Source organism: Aphelocoma coerulescens, chromosome 3, assembly GCF_041296385.1.
Source record: "Aphelocoma coerulescens isolate FSJ_1873_10779 chromosome 3, UR_Acoe_1.0, whole genome shotgun sequence".
NCBI lineage: Eukaryota > Metazoa > Chordata > Aves > Passeriformes > Corvidae > Aphelocoma > Aphelocoma coerulescens.
This window is the reverse complement of record NC_091016.1, coordinates 104,881,207-104,899,950: the sequence shown is the minus strand read 5'-3', so window position 1 is coordinate 104,899,950 and position 18,744 is coordinate 104,881,207. Positions and strand designations below refer to the sequence as shown.

Genomic DNA, 18,744 nt, shown 5'->3' with positions numbered 1-18,744 from the left:
GTATCTCAGCACTGCCACAAGTCATCTCTTAAGATAAGGAGTAATTTCCAATAACATAACAAAATGGAATAGAGCAGTATCAACACTTAGACATTACAAGGTCCTCATTTGAAACCTGATGTATTTCAAGCCTTCTGAAGACAGCAGGAAGCAATGAATCCCAGCAGTAAAACATCCTCAGGTGAATGAAGAATCACAAAATCAGCTGAGTTGGAAGGGACCCACAAGGATCACTGAGTCCAACTCCTGGCCCTGTACAGGACCATCCCCAGGAGTCACACCATGTGCCTGAGAGCACTGTCCAAATTCTTCTTGAGCTCTGTCAGACTTGGTGTTGTGGCCACTTCCCTGGGGAGCCTGTTCCAGTGCCCAACCACCCTCTGGGTGAAAAACCTTTTCCTGATATCCAACCTACACCTCCCCTGACACAACTTCAGGCCATTCCCTCAGGTCCTGTCACTGGTCACTACAGAGAAGAGATCAGTGTTTGCCCCTCCTCGTCCCCTCACAAGGAAGTTGTAACTGCAATGAGGTCTCCCCTCAGTCTCTTCTTCTCCAGGCTGAACAGCCCAAATGACCTCAGCCACTCCTCATACGGCTTCCCTTCAAGGCCCTTCACCATCTTTGTAGGTCTCTTTTGGATGCTCTCTAATAGTTTATCATCTTTCTTACAGTGTGGTGTCCAAACCTGCCCCCCAGGACTTGAGGTGAGACCACCCCAGTGCAGAGCAGAGGGGACAATTCCCTCCCTTGCCCAGCTGGAGATGCTGTGCCTGATGCCCTCCAGGACAGGGCTGGCCCTCCTGGCTCCACAGCACTTCTTTCCAGCATTTCATTCTCCTGTCTGTCCACACAGCCAGGGCTGGCCCATGCCAGGTACAGAATCCAGCACTTGTTGAACTTCCTGTGGTCAGTGATTGCCCAGCCCTGTAAACTGTTGAGGTCTCTCTGCAGGGCCCCCCTGCCCTAGAGGGAGTCAATAGCTCCTCCCAGTTCTGTATTGTCTGCAAATTTGCTTAGTTTTCTAGAGAGCGTTGAAAAAACTGATTGACTTAGTTTGAACTATTTGGGATCCTAAGTATATCCTAGTCTGAATAAAAAGAAAATAAAAATCTGCCTGCAGCCCAAAACCGTTTGAACAAAGTGGTCCTGTGTATCAGTGAACAAAGAAATTAGGCTCTGAAGAATACCCATTCTGCCATCCTCAGCAGCTTTACAGGCTCCAAAGCAGCACTCTGCTTTGCAGTTAAGAGTCTCAGAACTGAGCTACCAAACATTCTTCAGATGACAAAGGAAGCTCTTTCCACAGGGTTTTATCGCTGCAATTACTTGGAAAAAAGGTATCATGTGATATCCATAAGCATTGGCTCAACCACAGGAGGCTGGTCTTGCCTGATGCTATGAAGCAGCTCTTGCCTATTCAAAACCTCTCCTTAACCTGATGTTCCTGGTACTATTCAGCATCAGAGATCAGTCCATTTGGTAAGAAGTGCTCAGACCCTTAAAAATAACTACCTCTTAACAGAAAATTAGCAATAAAGGAAATTAAAACAAAAATATCTACTACCAGAATTGTATCTTACCTATCAGAGTTTCAAAATGGAGTAAGACCACAGCCATAGCAGAGTCAAGTTAATAACCATACGGTTATTTCTTGATGGTGTTTTCCAGTCAGCATAACTGATGAAGGAACTGTACAGGTTCATGCGGTCCTTTGATTCTGATTAAGCCTTTAATTTAATTTTAAAAGCAAAAAATACCCAAAACAAAACACTTTCCAGCAGAAAACATGCAGCACTGTTAAAATATTCCTACTGTGTGATGAGCTGAAGAAACACCATAACACATCTTTCCAGTAATTCCTGAGTGACAAAAAGAAGCCAGTACTTTCAGACATGACAACAAGCTGCAATAGGTACTGAACTACTTCCATGGCTAATTCTTGACAACTCATGTCTGGAAATAGTGAAGTACAAATATATCAGAAAACTGAAAAAGCACCAGGTCTCTAGAGTCTGACATCACATAAAGAAAGCAAAGTGTAACTCCAAGAAATACAATGCAGAACACATGCTGGCTACTGAAACAAATTGTGAACATCCATGATCTTTCTTCTACTACTAATTTTGCAAGAAGAGTAAGGAGCTTCCTTCAAATAAGTGCATTTTTGGCACCTATGTATTAAATCGACACCTTGACTGAGTTCATATTATATATATAAGCAGACTATCCACAAACACACACTGAAATAACACTGCAGATTTACAAACATTCTGGGGTTGGCAACATGAGTTAGCATGACTTAAAACTCAGTTAGGACTACAGACTGTAACAAAAGCATTCTGAATAACTAAACAAATTAAGTTCTGAACAACATCAGAAACATTCCTGTCCAGCGACAGCTTCCTCAGAAATGTTTCTGTGGAGAATGCTTGCCACATACTTTTGGCTACTTGCCATACATACTGTAAGTACCCCCACCACATTTCTCATTTGGTTGCCTCCTGCCTACTTAAGCTGACGTTGGGCAGCAAGAACAAAGTAAAGCGGCATCAGGAGCACTGAACTCTGTGAAGCGTGCAAGTTGTCCTACTTGGTCTCTTTGTCTTGCCTACAAACAGAAGCTTTCCAAAAAGGGAAGAATCAGGAACTGCTTCTAAAACCATCCCATGTGCAAGATGTGCTAATATGCTATTTCTGCTAAAACAGAAGAAAAGATAGTACAGCAGAATAGAAAAGGACGGAAAGAGCTGACAAAATGATAATCCTCATGCAGAACATATGGACAAAGCTTCATTAAAATGTTCAGTTCATCTCTGTTATTGCAGAATTACTCTCCAATACTCAAATGGATTTAAATCCTTTACGTTTCTTTCATCATGCAAGTATCACACCGCCTATGAGGGTCACAACAGGACAGCTACTTCTTAACACGGTCATAAAAATCACAGAACTGTTAAGGCTGGAAGGGACCTCCAGACATCACCTAGTCTAATCCCAAAGCTCAGAGCAGGATCAACTAGAGCAAATTGCATAGAGCCTTGCCTAGTTGGGTATAACAATCCCATTGCCTGGATCATCTCCTCTTCCCAAATCGGGGCTGGACACTCTTGACCAGAGATCCTCAAGGGAACCACCTGAAAAAGAGTGACTCTTGAAAAAGAGATGACTGTTTATCATTACCCAGAGCAACATAGTGTAAAAGCATTTTAAAAGACTGCTACTGACAGAAAATGTTAGCAAGACTGCTATTCTTACCAGCCAGCAGGTGGAAGACGGATGGTAACTTCAGGCTAGGAGCTGTTCATTCCTTTAAACCATTCCCCACAAAGCTTACTTGTCCTTTAACCATACAGGATAGTTTCATAGAATCCAGAGGACTGGAACTTTCTGAAGGAGTTGCTTAGCTGGCCAAACTGATGAACAAAGGTCTTTGTTCTGTGTTTATTTGGCCTAACAAAGTGATTCTTGGGCCATGGCTCTGCAAGCTTCACAAAGGCATTCAGTTTGTATTTCAGCCACCGGGGCAAAATTCAGTGTGAAGTTATGATGCCTAATGGCATGCAAGGCATCCTGTTTTGCCTGCAGATTAGACACCGCTCCAAAGGTGTACACAAGACACCAATTCTGCCAATGAGCCTCTGGGTGCCTACCATGTACTCAGTAGAGACAATGGTGCACTGAGTACAGGCCCCTGTAACAGTAAACGGAAATCAATACACAGAACCTCCAAGGGTAATTAAATTTATTAACCTTGGCCTAAACTTCCCAATACAAGAAAAAGCCACACACACACACATACTCTGACCTCAGAGTAAAACAAAACCTCCAATCATCAAGACCTACAGCCAAAATGGCACAACCAAAACAAAGAGGAATCAGCTGAAGGCTCAAAGACCCCAAACCATTGCTAGAAATGGCAGAGACCAGAGGCTTGAATTAAGTCAAGACAGCTTGTGTGTGTCCACAAGCAGAAAACACATTCTAGTCCTGAGGGAAATGAATAGCTATTTAATCACTAACTTCAAAATCCCATGAGTAGGGATCACTTAGCTGCAGAGAAGATTCCCAGATTTGGATACCAGTTCAGCAACTACCAACCGATTAAAATCAAGGGAGAAAGAGAGTAATTAACCACTACAAAACATTCCATGAACCTGAACAGGGTATCATTTTCCCACTCCCCCTCATTTTTACCAAAAACATTCAAGCTACACAGGGATATGAGGAAAAGAACGATGCAATGACATATAGTTACACCCTGTATAGCCTGACAGTTCAGATCATCTAAAAGGTGTATCTAACATCTAAGATGGGATGCTCTTGTTCAAGTCAGGAGAAAGAAACAGAAAGTGTGATTTTCTTGCTATCAGCAAGGTCAGTTTTGCCAAGAGTGACGTATTTCCATTTCACCATGGCTAGCACATGCAAACCAAAGCAAAGCACTGAAGCAGTGTCATGGGAATAACAGAACTAATCTTTTCAACTGGGAGAAAAAATAGTGAAATATGTGGAATCCTAGCTGTGATTAAAGTACAGTTTTATGTACACAAGAATGGGTACAGTATTTTGCTTTGTGTTCCTAGTCTGCAAGCAGTTCTCATCCTGCAGGCGAAGCTATGGTAACAGGCTCTTACAACAGTAGCTAAAGGACAAAATAAGGATAAAAGCAAGGACTGCAAGATCTGCAGCAGAAAATTCAGGCTGAAGCAGACTGTCTCTTCAAAGAGGCCCTTGTAGACAAACACAGAAGCTAACAGCTTACAAGATTTTGTGTTTAGTCAAAGAGAAGGCCATTCTGCAGATCATCGACTACATCTTCAGTCTTCATACTTCAGACTAAATAGCATCTATCTACAAATTTATATTCCTCGCTTCAAACAGCACTGCTAGTCTATGACATCCTTTCTCGAGCAAGACACCAAGTAATTGTTCAGCTTCAGATTTCAGCGTAGAATTCACTTGCATCTTAAAGCTAGAAAACACACTACTCCATCTTGTCTGAATGACTGGGAGAAGTAATTTTACACACCTGTGTACACTGAGCCCAAAAACTTGTATCTCAATACTTTTAATATACTTCAAAAGACTGTAGAGGAACTCCATACTTCATATTAGGGTTTTTTCCACTGCCTAATCGCTTTTGGCATGACACCCATGCACAGACCACGTTTGCTATTCAGATTGAAAAACTTGACTGTTTTTGGCCTTAGGCCTTCTTCCTCTCCTTACTATGTTAAGGAATCCTACATTATACAGGGATATGTTTCCTGTGCAGATCTCCCTACAGGTTAGAAACCTTGCTTCTGAAGTCTCTTTTGGTCTGGAAAGCAGTCTCTCGGCCTCATAATACCTTACTTTTAACTGCCTGCCTTCATCAAGGGAGCACTTTTTTTGAACAAAGGTTGTTCATCCCATTTCTCCCACAATCTAGTATCACCTGGGTCAGCAGATGTCAAGAAGGGTGAGTTGCTTGGTTGTTGTGAGGTTTTTTCAGCTTTTTTTTTGAACTACAAAACTCCAAAATTGAGACTTAGTAGAAACACCATGGTGAAATGGTGATATCACAAACTGATTATTTTTAACTTGACTAGCTCCTTGGACAATCTTTTAGTTCTGCTAGACTCAAAAAACTTTAGTGACATCTTAAAGCGAAAAATTTGTACAGTTCTTCACAGGATGACTACACAAGGTGGGAATGGCCCTCTTTCCAAGTTTTATAACTGGTCTCATTGACATTACACATAACAGATGCTTGTAACTGCTACAGCTCTTATTACATATTTAATAGTGAAAAGAACCCACATGTACTATTTGGGAATGAAATAATGGAAGGATTTAGTTGTATTCAAGGTCACATGAATTCTGTCTTGAACTACTAGGTATTAGCTGTCTGCATCTCAATATGGTTGTTAACCAAAATGTCACAGGGAGCTGCACAAGAAACACAGATGTTATCATTTTATATCTAGTGTGTAATATTAACTTCACAGTATCGAGGTTTGTCTCAAGACCACTGACATTATTCTCACTGAAACAGCATCTATTAGTCTTCAACATCACATTAGACACAAAAATCAGATGGTAATTGCCTTAATTTTACTCCTGTCTTATTCTTTATTAGAGAATCGAGAACCACAGTGGAAAAAACTCCAGTGGTATGCTCTAAAGTAGTAGCTGATACAGTATATCTCAATTTATCTTTTTACCTAGCATTAATTTTTATAGCACATGGAAATCTACTTTGTTATCTAAAACTCAGTAGAGTAGAATTCTCCTGTCTGTGAGGCAACTTTTAAACAGCTGCGGCTTATTTAAGTATATGGCACATATCAGTATGATTAAAAGGTAGGAAAGGAAAAGAATATAGTGGCGACGTACCCCATATCTATGTATTCACCTGAATTAAACAGTTATCACAAAGGGAGAGTGATTACAAAGAGAGATTGACCTGTGTGCCTCCAGACCAATGCTTCATAGTAACTGCAGATACAAAAGAATAACTTATTGCTAGAAAAAGCCAACATTTATTTTCTCTTCTTAGCTTAAAAGAAACTGATTCAGCTAGACCAAGCACAGTCTCTGTCATATTGCAGTTTCAAATCAGTACGACTGGTGTTACATCTGTCAGCAAATTATACATGACTGTGTAGTTCAATAAGAATCTGACTAATAGATCATGCCATCCTGTCTCAACAAAGGTTTTAGTGCTCTATCAGTAGGCCACCTTAATTGCAGCCACAAGCTCCTAGACATCTAATTAATTTGACATGACAAAGATGATAAGAAACTACATAACCACAATGAGACAATGAGAACACCAGAATTTTGTTCCACTGTTCCTAAGAACCCCGTCTGCCCTGTAGCAAAATGTGTATTGCTACTGCAGTCCTGGGAAAACAGAGCATCTTCACTATAGTTTCAATTTGTGCAGGCTATCCATCTTCTGTAAAACTTAAAAATATGTTTCTCATACTGCGCCATTACCTTGTTCTTACCTGGCACAATCAAACAGACCTCACTCATCTAAAGATGTCTTATACACCCTTACTAAAGCTCAACTTTGGTGAATATTACTATTATTGCTAATAATCATAATTCCAGCCACTCGAGTTGAGCCAACTGTAAACAACAGTTGCAACAGACTGCCATCAGTGCCCTGGGTACCCAGGAGGGCCAACCCTGTCCTGGAGGGCATCAGGCACAGCATCTCCAGCTGGGCAAGGGAGGGAATTGTCCCCTCTGCTCTGCACTGGGGTGGTCTCACCTTGAGTCCTGGGGGGCAGGTTTGGACACCACACTGTAAGAAAGATGATAAACTATTAGAGAGCATCCAAAAGAGACCTACAAAGATGGTGAAGGGCCTTGAAGGGAAGCCGTATGAGGAGTGGCTGAGGTCATTTGGGCTGTTCAGCCTGGAGAAGAAGAGACTGAGGGGAGACCTCATTGCAGTTACTTCTTCATGAGAGGAAGAGGAGGGGCAAACATTGATCTCTTCTCTGTAGTGACCAGTGACAGGACCTGAGGGAATGGCCTGAAGTTGTGTCAGGGGAGGTTTAGGTCGGGTATCAGGAAAAGCTTCTTCACCCAGAGGGTGGTTGGGCACTGGAACAGGCTCCCCAGGAAGTGGTCACAGCACCAAGTCTGACAGAGCTCAAGAAGCATTTGGACAATGCTCTCAGACACTTGGCGTGACTCTTGGAGATGATCCTGTGCAGGCACAGGAACTGGACTCCAATGATTCTTGTGCTCCCTTCCAACTCAGTGTATTCTATAATTCTGAGACGTTTTTCCTCTCTCTTCTGGACAGATTTGGGTGAGGAAAGGGGGAAGGCTGTGTGCTTATCACTGCTCACTGAGACCAATCTGCTACCAACACAGGTGTAAAGTTTCAGAAAGTGTAACTCTTACTTCAACCTAAATCTGGACGGAAAGAGCATATGGCTTAAAGTGAAGATCAAACTATGCCACACATGGGCTACAATTAAATGTTATTGTAACTGATAGTAGTAATATGGTAAATAGACATAAGAATAGCTGAAAACAGTAAAAAACCAAAAACAAAACCAAAAAACCTGAAAATTATTCAGAGTTATGATTACTGAACAGAAAAAAATTTGCAAATTTTAAAGAGACATTTTCATATGAGAAGATGCAAGCTAAACTGAAGGTAAATATACCAGTACTTAAAAACCAAACCATGAAACTGGCAGGTGTAGTATCATTGAGCAGAGACAAAAGTCCAACAAGATCATGCATTAAGTGTTATTCAAAAGGAATCTTCATACGCTCATATTATATAAAATATAACTGAATTTCTACAGAGCCTTCTTCAAAGAGTAAATATATCACCCTCTGCAGTGATTTCATTATTTGACTATAACATAATATCAAGCAACTTTTGCAAGCATCCCTACACATACATGTAACAGAAATCAATATGACACCAAACATCCCATCATGAAAAAGTTCTGGAGGTTCCAATGCAGCTGAACTTTTCTTTCTAGACACATATGGAGTTTTAATTTAAGTCATTAGGCAACCCATAGAATCCAAGCTTCTTGAGAACAGTTTTCAATTTTTGAACTAAACACAACTGAAAACATAAGAAACAGCATATTGCCATAACAATCTGTGCTGGTTTCAGCTAGGACCGAGTTAATTTTCTTCATAGTAGCTGGTATGGGGCTGTGTTTGGATTTGTGATGAAAACAGGGTTGGTAATACAGGGATGTTTTTGTTATTGCTGAGCAGTCTTAAGGCCCTTTCTGCTACTCACCCCACAGTGAAGAAGGCTGGAAGTACACAAGGAACTGGGAGGGGACACAGCTGGGGCAGCTGACCCAAGGGATACCCCAAACCATATGTTGACATGCTCAGCATATAAAGCTTGGGGAAAGAAGGAAGGGGGGAATGCTCAGAGTGATGGTGTCTGTCTTCCCAAGTCACCATTACATGTAATGGAGCACTGCTTTTCTGGGGAAGGCTAAACACCTGCCAGCCCATGGGAAGTGGTGAATGAACTCCTTCTTTTGCTTTGCTTGTGTGGATTCTGGTTGACATATTAAACTGACTTTGTCTCAACTAAGTGAGTTTTCTCACTTTTACTTTTCCGGCTCTTTCCCCCAGTCCCAGTAACAGGTGAGTATGTGAGCAGCTTTGCTCTGAGGTAACCCACAGATTCCAGAAATCTATTTTATAACGAGCGAAACTAGTGTTGAGTGAAGGGTGTTATATCCTGATTGTTTAAAAAGGCAAAATAACTACAAACCGACACACCTTAATGGCACACACCACCACTTCCACCACATCTACTAAATAATACAGATTCATACACCTGCTCCTAAATATATCCTAGCATGTTTAAACAGTCCCACCTACCACTTGTGGACCACCCTATCTCAAGGCAAAGTATGCAAGAATTGCTCCAACTTCCTAAGAATAAACCAACTCTACATCAACACACTCCATCTCCCGAAAAAAACCCCAAACCCCAAACAGCCACCCACACCAAACACTCTTTCATTACCTTGTTTGCCTTTCTCCTTGACTACATTTCTTATCCAGGCACAGCACCAAGATCAGCAACAAAAACTGGTTTTTCCCCTTCCATGAAAGGTTTCAATGGCAAAGTAGACTTATTCTAATGTAACTTCTACATTTAATCACAAAAAGCTCAGCTATTTTGTAATTTAGCCAACTAAAATCCAAGTAAAATTTACATCTTGGTAAGCTATAATAAATCTTTGGGCACATTGGGGGGGGAGGGGGGAAGCAAGATACCTCTCACAGAAGAAAAAAAAATGGTGTCAGGCATCAAGCTCCATTTGAAATTAATATTTCCCTTACTGAGAAACATATACAATGAAAGAAAACACATCCACTTAAAAAAAAAGGTGTTCATCTTTTTTCCCAGTAAAATGTCAAAGTATTTGCCAAAAAATTGTTTAGTTTAAAAAACAAAACAAAACAAAGACTCGAATAACCTCAAGATCTCTAACAATCAGTGCTTCTCTGAAACAATTAGAAAAAGGAAAGAAATGGTGTGCTTTTCTGTGAGAATTAAGATGCTTAATATCTGATATGGCCATTTAAAAAAACCCAACAAAACAACAAGGAACTGCAAGGAACTGCAATCTCCTTTCAACCCCCATTATAATCCTGCCCAAAGTCACCAGATTTCTCACAAAGAGATGAAAATAGCACTCCTTAAAGCAATATTCTCTATTTAAAACCATTTGTCACTGATGTCTATCAAGTGTCCACATTTGCTTTCCAGTTTAACCTCTCCAATAGGAAGTCTCCTATTGTCCCACTAGATTATCCCTTGTACAGCACAACTTTTCTATCACTCATTACTAGCAATTATAGTCAATAATGTACACTACACCTACATCAATACCTTAACTCTACCCTTCAGCAGCTGGAACATCACTCTCTATGTAACCCTTTATGACAGTGTTATTTTGGGGTGGCACAAACTTTCAAGAATTATGACTAAAGCTTTCAAGGTGCAATTGTCAATGTTTAAAAGCAACAAGTTATGTTGTTATATGTTATATTATATGTTATGTTATATTATGTCCCAGACAGGATAAATACCTTGTTGATAATACACAGAATGACAGTGGTAGTACCTCTAGCCCTGTCACGAATCACTGACACATGAGCAAGTAAAAAACAAAAAGCCCCACAAAACTCAAAAAACCAGCACTTTCTCAACTACATCTGTCGCACCCTTTCCTGGCAGAGTGAAGTGTGCTTCACTTACCTGCTCTACTGGCTTTTCACTATTTAGATTCTCTTCACTGACAATTAGACCCATGACCCACAAGCTGTTGACCACCCCATTTATTCTGTATTATGGCCCAGTTCCAGACAAAATAAAAAGCTTCATTGCTTACTTGTAACGCAGACAAAATTCTGTCTTCAGCCTCTTCAACTTGCTCTTATAAAAAAAGAGCAAAACTAGCCTTAAAGAGAAGCAGCCAAACCTTCGTTCTCAACTCTTTTCTAGGACACCTGTCTTTTCAAAAATATATAGTTTCACAACAGAAAGTCAAAAGTTTTCATGTATGGTATGGGCTGCAGAGGCTGGTCAGATGAGGTTCTAAACTCTTACAGTTTTGTTATTTCCTCCAGGGTGAGCACGTGACATCCTTGTATTTCTCACTGTATTTTCTTCCCAATCTTAAGCCATCGGTCCTTAGAGTGGCTGAATAAAACACGAATTATTTCCAACTTTACACAGTAAAGTCAGACACTCAGCATGATCACTTTAGCTTTCTCTGACACACTATTGAACCAAATGGTTCTTTATCTGACCTTCAGTTTTAAACAATTTAAGAGCTTTAGAATTCAGTTCCCCCATTCTCAGCTCTAGAGCCATGCATTCATTCACAAGTACGTGAACTCACTTTTTCTATTCACTACCTTTCTTCCAGAAAGGATCAATTTGTAATTCACATCCCCAAAGCCTAGAAGCAAAACAGTTACTCCTTCTCCCTTTCTCACAACGAATTGGCATCTAAACCACAGAGAACACTACTGTGTATTTATACCTCCTTCAAACTATCTCTAGTTGCAGTCCGTCAGCAAATAGCTTAAACATTAACTCTTGCTGATCAGTCTCACTCTCAAAGTGTTACCCTCCCATGAAGTATTGCAGTTTCAGGATGCTGGAACTGTGTGAAAACGCAAAAGCCAGGCACAGGATGCACACTCAGCTCTCTCACAGCTCAGCCCTACTCGACACCACTCAAGAACGAGATATCACTTATAGAACACCTGTATTTTGATTATTCCGTTCTTCCTGCGCCGTGTCTTATAAAACATGAAGATAAACGGAATTGACTGAACCTGTGCTTGGATAGCAGAAGGCTTTTACTATATTCTTCGTAAGCACAGGACCACAGTTATTTCAGAAGTGAGCTAACTCACTTTAGATAATCCAATAGATAGTCAGTAACAAGTAAGCTCGCATGTACGTGTATACTGAGGAAAAAAAACGTGTTATCTTAAAATACTTTGTGATTAGAGAAGTAATTTTCATTTACTCTCTCCCCACCCCCAGGCAGGAATACGCGGCAATAGGACCCGCCCCGTCACCCCCGAGCCACAGGGGCTGGACAGGAGGTCGGGAGGGCTCAGCCCCGGCAGCTCCGCGGCCCCGCGCACCCAGAGCCCCGCCCACGCCACGGGCAGGCTCCGCCGAGGCCACTTCTGTCCACCCGCCTCCCTGGCTGCCGGGTTCGCCCAGCTTCTCACCGCCTTCCCCCGCGGGAAGGGCGCCGAGGAGCGGAATAAGCGAGTCCCGCAGCAGCGCGGTGCGCCCGGGCCGGAAAGCACCTCGGCTGAGGGCAGCCGCACCCTGGGGCCGTCACCGCCGCCCGCCGACTCCCTCCGTCACCAGCCCCTGGAGCAGCACGGCGGGACCGGCCACCCCCGCCCCTCACGACGCGGCCTCACCATTCCTCCTGCTCCCAGCCATGGCCCCGCACCGCTCCGAGCCGCCCCTCGCGGCCCCCCGCCCGCTCTCCTTCCTGTTGGCCGCCGCGCCTGTCCGTCGCCGCGCGGAGCGCCGCCATTGGCGGGGGCTGCGGCCAGGGCGTGCCCGCGCCGCGGGTTGGCCCCGCCCCCTCCGCGCCCGCCGCGGCAGGCGCGGTGCCCGCGGGCTCCGGCAGGGGGCGTGCGGCGGCGCAGAGCCGGCGGGGGCGCCTCCGCCGCGCGCGCGGGAGCGAGGGCGGGGGTGCGCGCGGGGCGGGGGGAGCGGCGCGCGGCGGGAGCGAGGGCGGCGCGCGGCGGCTCCGGCGGGTGAGCGGCGCCGGGGGACGCTGGGCGCGCGCCGCTGCTCCCGCTCCCGGCGTCTCCTCAATCCTGACCCGCCGCAGCCCGCACCCGCCGCGTTAATAATGCACTAGAATGTCAGCGCTGAAAAAGGTAGGGAGGGAGGGGAGGCAAGGGAAGGGGCCGCCGTCGGGGCGGCTGGCGCACCGGGCTGCTCGCGGGGCGCCTCCGCACAAGCAGCGGAGGGAACGGGCGGGTGCCGGTGCCGCGGGTCCGCGCGGGGACCGCACCGTCGGGGACGGGCGCCTGGGCAGCGGGGTGAGGGCGCGCCAGCCGCGCCGTCGGTTGTGGTGTCATCCCCCATCACCGGTGCCACCCGGCTCCGCGCTGGCCCCCGCGCGGTGTCGCCGTGGCGGGGGTCTTGCCTCGGTACAGCCCGGGCAGGACGGCTGCGCGGCGGGGTGCCCGGTGCCTGAGCGGGGCGGCCGCGGGCTGGCACCCTCCGTGTGGCCGGTCTGGCCGGAGGGAGCGGCGGGGCAGGGGATGCTGCGCGCGGAGCCGCAGTGCCGGGGCGATTTAAATTTTGGCAGCGCGTGATTCTGGGGCTGCCCCGCGAGGAAGGGCCGGGGATCCGGGGCTGGCGGCGCAACGCCGCCTGCAGCGCTCCCCCCGTTCTTTTCCCGGCCACCGTGCCGCGCCGGGGAGGGTGCGAGTACGTCGGAGGGGCCGCGCTGCTCCCCCAGGCTTCCCCCAGTCCCCCGGAGGGACGGCCCGGCCCCCAGGGGCGGTGGGGAGGCAGCCCGGCAGCCGAGGAGGGGTGGGTGGCAGGTGCGTTCTGCGCGTCTGCCCCGCCGCGGGTGCGCAGGGCTCGGCGCGGCTGGGGAGTCCGCGGGCGCGCACCCGGAGCGCGGGAGTGAGCGCCGGGCGCATCTGCTGCTCTGCCCTCGGTCACCGGGGCGATCACGGGTGGCTCTCGCCGCGCAGAGGGCGGCGTTCGCGGGCGGCTTGGCTGAGCTCCTCCGTGGTCGTTTGAAACACCGTCTGCCGGAGAAATAAAATAATTAGCCAGCGTCATAATGAGAGCGCAGCGCGCCCCAGCCCGCCTCGCCTCCCGGAGCGGAGCCGGCAAACCGCCCGGCGGCCGCCACCGTCGGGGCGGGCGGTCCCCGCCGGCCCGGCCCGGCCCGGTGCTGTGGGGCCGGTGCGGGTCGGTCCGGGGCAGGGGAGCGGGGAGAGCCCTCCAGCCGGCGGGAAGTGCAGAAACGGGGCTTTCTTTTACGTCCCTGCTTTCTGTCGCCTTCGTAACCTAATTCCTGCCGCTGATGGTGTCCCAGTTCTAACAGCGGTGTCGGTGCCGTACAGCTTGGCGTTTAGCCGTAAATCCATATATAAGCACTTCGGCCTCAACTTCCCTCAAACTTAAAGGTTTCTAATTTATGCCGACAACCTACTGTTGTTTGTTTCCAACTGTGCTTCGTTACGGCACATTCTTACACAGGCTTAATGTGCCTTCGGAGCAGGTGATACTTGAATCTCTTCCGAACTAAAGCCCTGAGAAGGGGACCAAGTGCTCCTGTCACCTTAGGTGGTGTGAGCCCAAGATCAAGGCTGTGAAACTCAAGTGCCCTTCTTAGCGCTGGAGTGTTTTGTAACTATTTCTGCTTCAGAGTAGCATCACAAGCGGAGCACTAACAAAATTTGAAACACTGGATAGCTCTAGCCTTTTAGGTAGTAGATGACTGTAGGCAGGCATCCTGCGAGGAACAATGGTCACCTCAGTGTGACTGAGTGCAGATCCAAGTGCAGATGATGGAGAAATTTCCTGTGGGGTCTTACTAACGGAGTGGGTTTTACAGTGGGATGTGTCAAGAGAGCATACTGATAGTACTGGACGTTTTAAAAAGTAGCTTGGGGGTAGAGCAGAGAATGGATGGTAATATTTTAAAATGCAAATGTATTTGAGGTATCAGCCTTTCCCATCTCTGTTTAGTTGTATTTCCATCTTTGTGTTTTATCTGAGAAACAGGTAAAATAGGAAGAGTAGAAGTTTTATATTTCTATGCTTTCAACAATATAGCAATATTTTCAAGTCATTTCCAGATGGTTTGCACCAAACACCTTCTTTCGGAACTGCAAGTTTTAATTTTGCTGCGTGTAGCTATTTTTGCAGTGCTAAGCAGATCATATAATTTATGTTTGAAAGGTTCTTTCCCCACATCATTTTGTGTGCTTTTCAAAATGTGTGTTATGTGGTTAAAATGGACTCAGACAATGTTTAGTAGTTTTATGAATTACAATGTTATGCATTGGAGATTTAATTCTGAGTGCTCGAGGCAGACCCTGTGTGATCTGACATAATATTCCTAAGTTAAAGAATGCATTTATTATGCCATTGTTCTGTAACACATGAACTAAAATCTAGGATTGTTGAATAAATTTGTTGATTTTATCTGAGTTTTTTTTAGCTTTTCATTTTAGTACTATACAGTGCTATTTGCATTTAGTTAGTCATATATCTAGTTTGCACTAGAGCGGTATAGGGCATACCTCTGATAACTTTTTAGAATTTCTACTCCCTCTGAAATGAGTTTAAATTCCTGGTGCAAGTTGAAATTACACTGAGAGTGAACTCTAAATGCTTTAAACAAGCATTTAACAATCAGCAAATATAGACTGCTCTTGACACAGGTGTTGGGGAGAATGTGTTTTGTCTATGTAATGCAAAAAACCACAGTCAAATCCAAGACTTACTGAATCAATGGTAATCTCCATAATGACTTAATGGGATTGGGATTTCGCATTTGTGTATGGCAAAATCCCACAAGTATGAATAGTGATATTGTTGGCAATGCCAAGCTGTTGAAACAAAAAGTTACCAAAGCAAGAATAAAAAATTTCAAGGTCCATTATGGCAAACTAAAAGTTATATTCTAAATGAATTCCAATATATGAAACAAGTTATTTCAATAGTAATTGGTACATGTGATAGAAGAAATGTATCCTTGAATAGAGGGAGTCATACCTGATCCTGAGGAAAGCTTGGGTGTTCAGTTTCCACTGTGCCTGAACATCAAGCAGCATCCTGCCCAGAGGGTACCCTCTGCAAGCTCCCCTGAACATTGCCTGTCCTGGTCCACTTATCAGGTCACAGTTACGAAAGGGTTTTTTGACAGCAGATGTTCTAATAGGAAATATTTGTAGATGCAGTCTGGATGACTGAATTTCAGCTTGATTATGAGCTTTGCCTGGCTAAATTGTGGACTTCAGAGTAATTATTGGGATGGTTTTTGTGTGCCTTAACAAGGATGGTAAATTGTTACTTTACACCTGCCTTTGGCAGGAACTTTTTTTCCCTGTTTGTAATTACACTGTCAAAGCAATTTCCTTGTGTAACTATGATAATCCTATGAGAAGTTTTAGTAATAAAAAGAACATAACCCCTCAAATAACCTGCTGGATTTTTATGAGGTATACCATTGGGGGCCCTTTGAATCTACATCAGTCAAACAAAAACAGCTGTTTTGGTTCTACTCCATGAACAAGATAAGTCTTATTTGCTGCTTCACTTAATCAGTACAGTGAATTTGTTTATATCTAACCATGCATGGTGAATGAGAGGACCACTAATGCAGAAAGTTAGTGTTAGCCTATCAATTATGATTGTATTTAAGAGAGACTTTCAGTTCTTAGAAATGTATTACATGGGCCAAAATATCCCATTGAATTGAAAATGTTCTGTTTGCTAAAAGGGTAGTTTTGTTTGAATAGCTACAGGAAAAAAAATTATACACATATTAGTTCAGTTTGCCTTGCAAAAATTCATAGTCATCCACGAAACATATGGCTTTCTTACCTCTAGTAGAGAAATAGCTCTCAGCATGGCAGATACTGTATGTCAACAGCTATGAGCAAATATAAGTAGAAGTGGGCATGGATGAATCAGAATCTCTTTTAAAGTACTTGTTGGAGAACACAACTTCTCATATTTCAGTCCTTATATATCTCCATTATAGAACTATATTTCCCAGAACAGATTATAGTTCATCACAACTACTTTCTGTTGGAGAGGCCAAAATGATTCATTAAAGTAAAATAAGTACTCTTCCCATGATATTTATTTAGAAAATGTCAAGTAGCAGTTTATTCATTTAGGACACGCTCAGTTGTGATGAGAGGATGGAAATCACTGCAGTTAGATTTCTCAATCAGTGTTTCCACGCATGCATATATATTTAGTCTCACTTTGCTTTTATCTGTTTCTCACTGTACTCTCTTAAATACTTCTTTTGTGCATAGAATTTACTTATCTTCCATGCATTTTCATTCCATATTTGTCACATTTCTCTGTCCTTGCCAGTTTTGAAAATGAACAGCAAATTACTTTCAATATGGCATTGGCCTTAAGCCCTCTAAATTTTTTTTGTGGCTTTATAACCATATATTCTTATGAAGTAAAAAGGCTTTCTTTCTGCTTTTGATAGTAAATGTAGTATGCAGCAGCAGTTACCAGAAATGCATGAGGTATACTATAGAAGAAGGCTTTTATCTCACAAGGGGAATCAGTGTCTGTTATCTTCAGTAGATGCTGCAATCACTGTATGTAGATAAACTGACAGTAATGGAACATGTCAAAAATATGACCAAATGCATAAATCCAACAAGACAAAAATCAGTAATTTAGAGATTCAGATTGCACAAATATCAGAAAGAGCTGAAGTATACACCAGAGCTTTTGGTCTATCTATAGCTCCTCATCTTGGGTCCTTCGTAGCTTCTCCTTCTCCACGCAAAATCTTCCACCACTCTCAATTTGGCATTTTCCATCTTAAATACTCTCTTTAAAAGTAAATTTGTTATATCAGAAGAAAGAAGAGCATCTCAGAGTTGTTAGATTGACCTGAGCTCATTCTGAATACAAATGGTTGCTGCATTTCAAAGTTTATTCTAGAAAATGTAAAGGTTAAATCTTGATAATGACATAGAAAGCAGTTAGGAAAGCATAAAACTAAGACACAGATTTAGGGATAAATTGAACACCACTCTAGTATAGTGGTCAATTAAGATGTCTCTGATACGTATTTAATCTTGGAAGCTGAGAGGCTGCTTGAGTGGTGTTCAGCCTCTGGCGTGATGCCTTTCAGAGGAAACAACTGCTCTGTGTTGTCCTGGAGAGGCAGCAGGTCAGTACTGAGAAAAACAATTCAAAACTATTTTTATTATCTTTATCCTTTAGTTTAGGTGGTACTGTATTTTCAATAATCCCTAAGGTGTGGCAAGAATGCAAATTAATTGTTTAAGCTTGTCTGGAATCTTAATTTCCCTTAGCATGCCAGTTTTTAAAAAAACATTGATTTCCTTAATGAAATTTATTTTTGTGCATTGGAGGTCAACTGAATTAGTTTCCTGTGATTCTCTGCTTCTCGATGGCATGGCTTGTATTGTGAAACTTTTAAATGCCTTAATAATGTTATGCAAATTACATATAATAAAATATCACCAAAGTCTCCAGCAATTCTCCTAGTTTTGCAACTGGATAGGCTGGTGACTTTTCATAGAAAACAGACACACTATTATTAATGATGCAGATGACCAAGTTACCCTTAAAGGAAACTTTGTCCAAACCATTTCACTCTCATGTGGTGGGGTTTAGAGCTTGTGCAGCTGCAGGAATACAGAAGTATGCTATTGTATTATTCTGTGCTTTTTTGGCAATAAGGAGTAGAATGAACTTCTCAGCTTTCACACCTGCCTTCTAGTTTCACAAGTAGCCTATAAAAATAACACTGAACAAATAGCTTCAATCACCACAAGTGGGAGATTACTTTTTAATCTCTTTTTTCCCCCCCCTGATTACCAGACAGTAGTGAATCAATCTCAAGTAGTTACTACACCTTTTATTTCTTATAATCTAAAAATAGGGGAGCAAGGAAAAAAACCCAGAGAATCTTCCATGTCCAC

General features: G+C 43.6%; 1 protein-coding gene across 3 annotated transcripts in view; it reads right to left on the bottom strand.

The window, feature by feature from the left end:
* The window catches only part of ERICH1 (glutamate rich 1), a 97,233-nt gene extending 84,720 nt beyond the window's left edge, over positions 1-12,513 (bottom strand). For all 3 annotated transcript variants that reach the window (XR_011150024.1, XR_011150023.1, XM_069011494.1), the window contains exon 1: positions 12,469-12,513. Coding sequence is in view for 1 of the 3 variants with exons in the window: in XM_069011494.1 (XP_068867595.1) it covers positions 12,469-12,490 (22 nt within the window). In the remaining 2 variants the exon portion in view is untranslated. The remainder of the gene's footprint in view (positions 1-12,468) is intronic.
* Between the last annotated feature and the right edge of the window lie 6,231 nt (positions 12,514-18,744).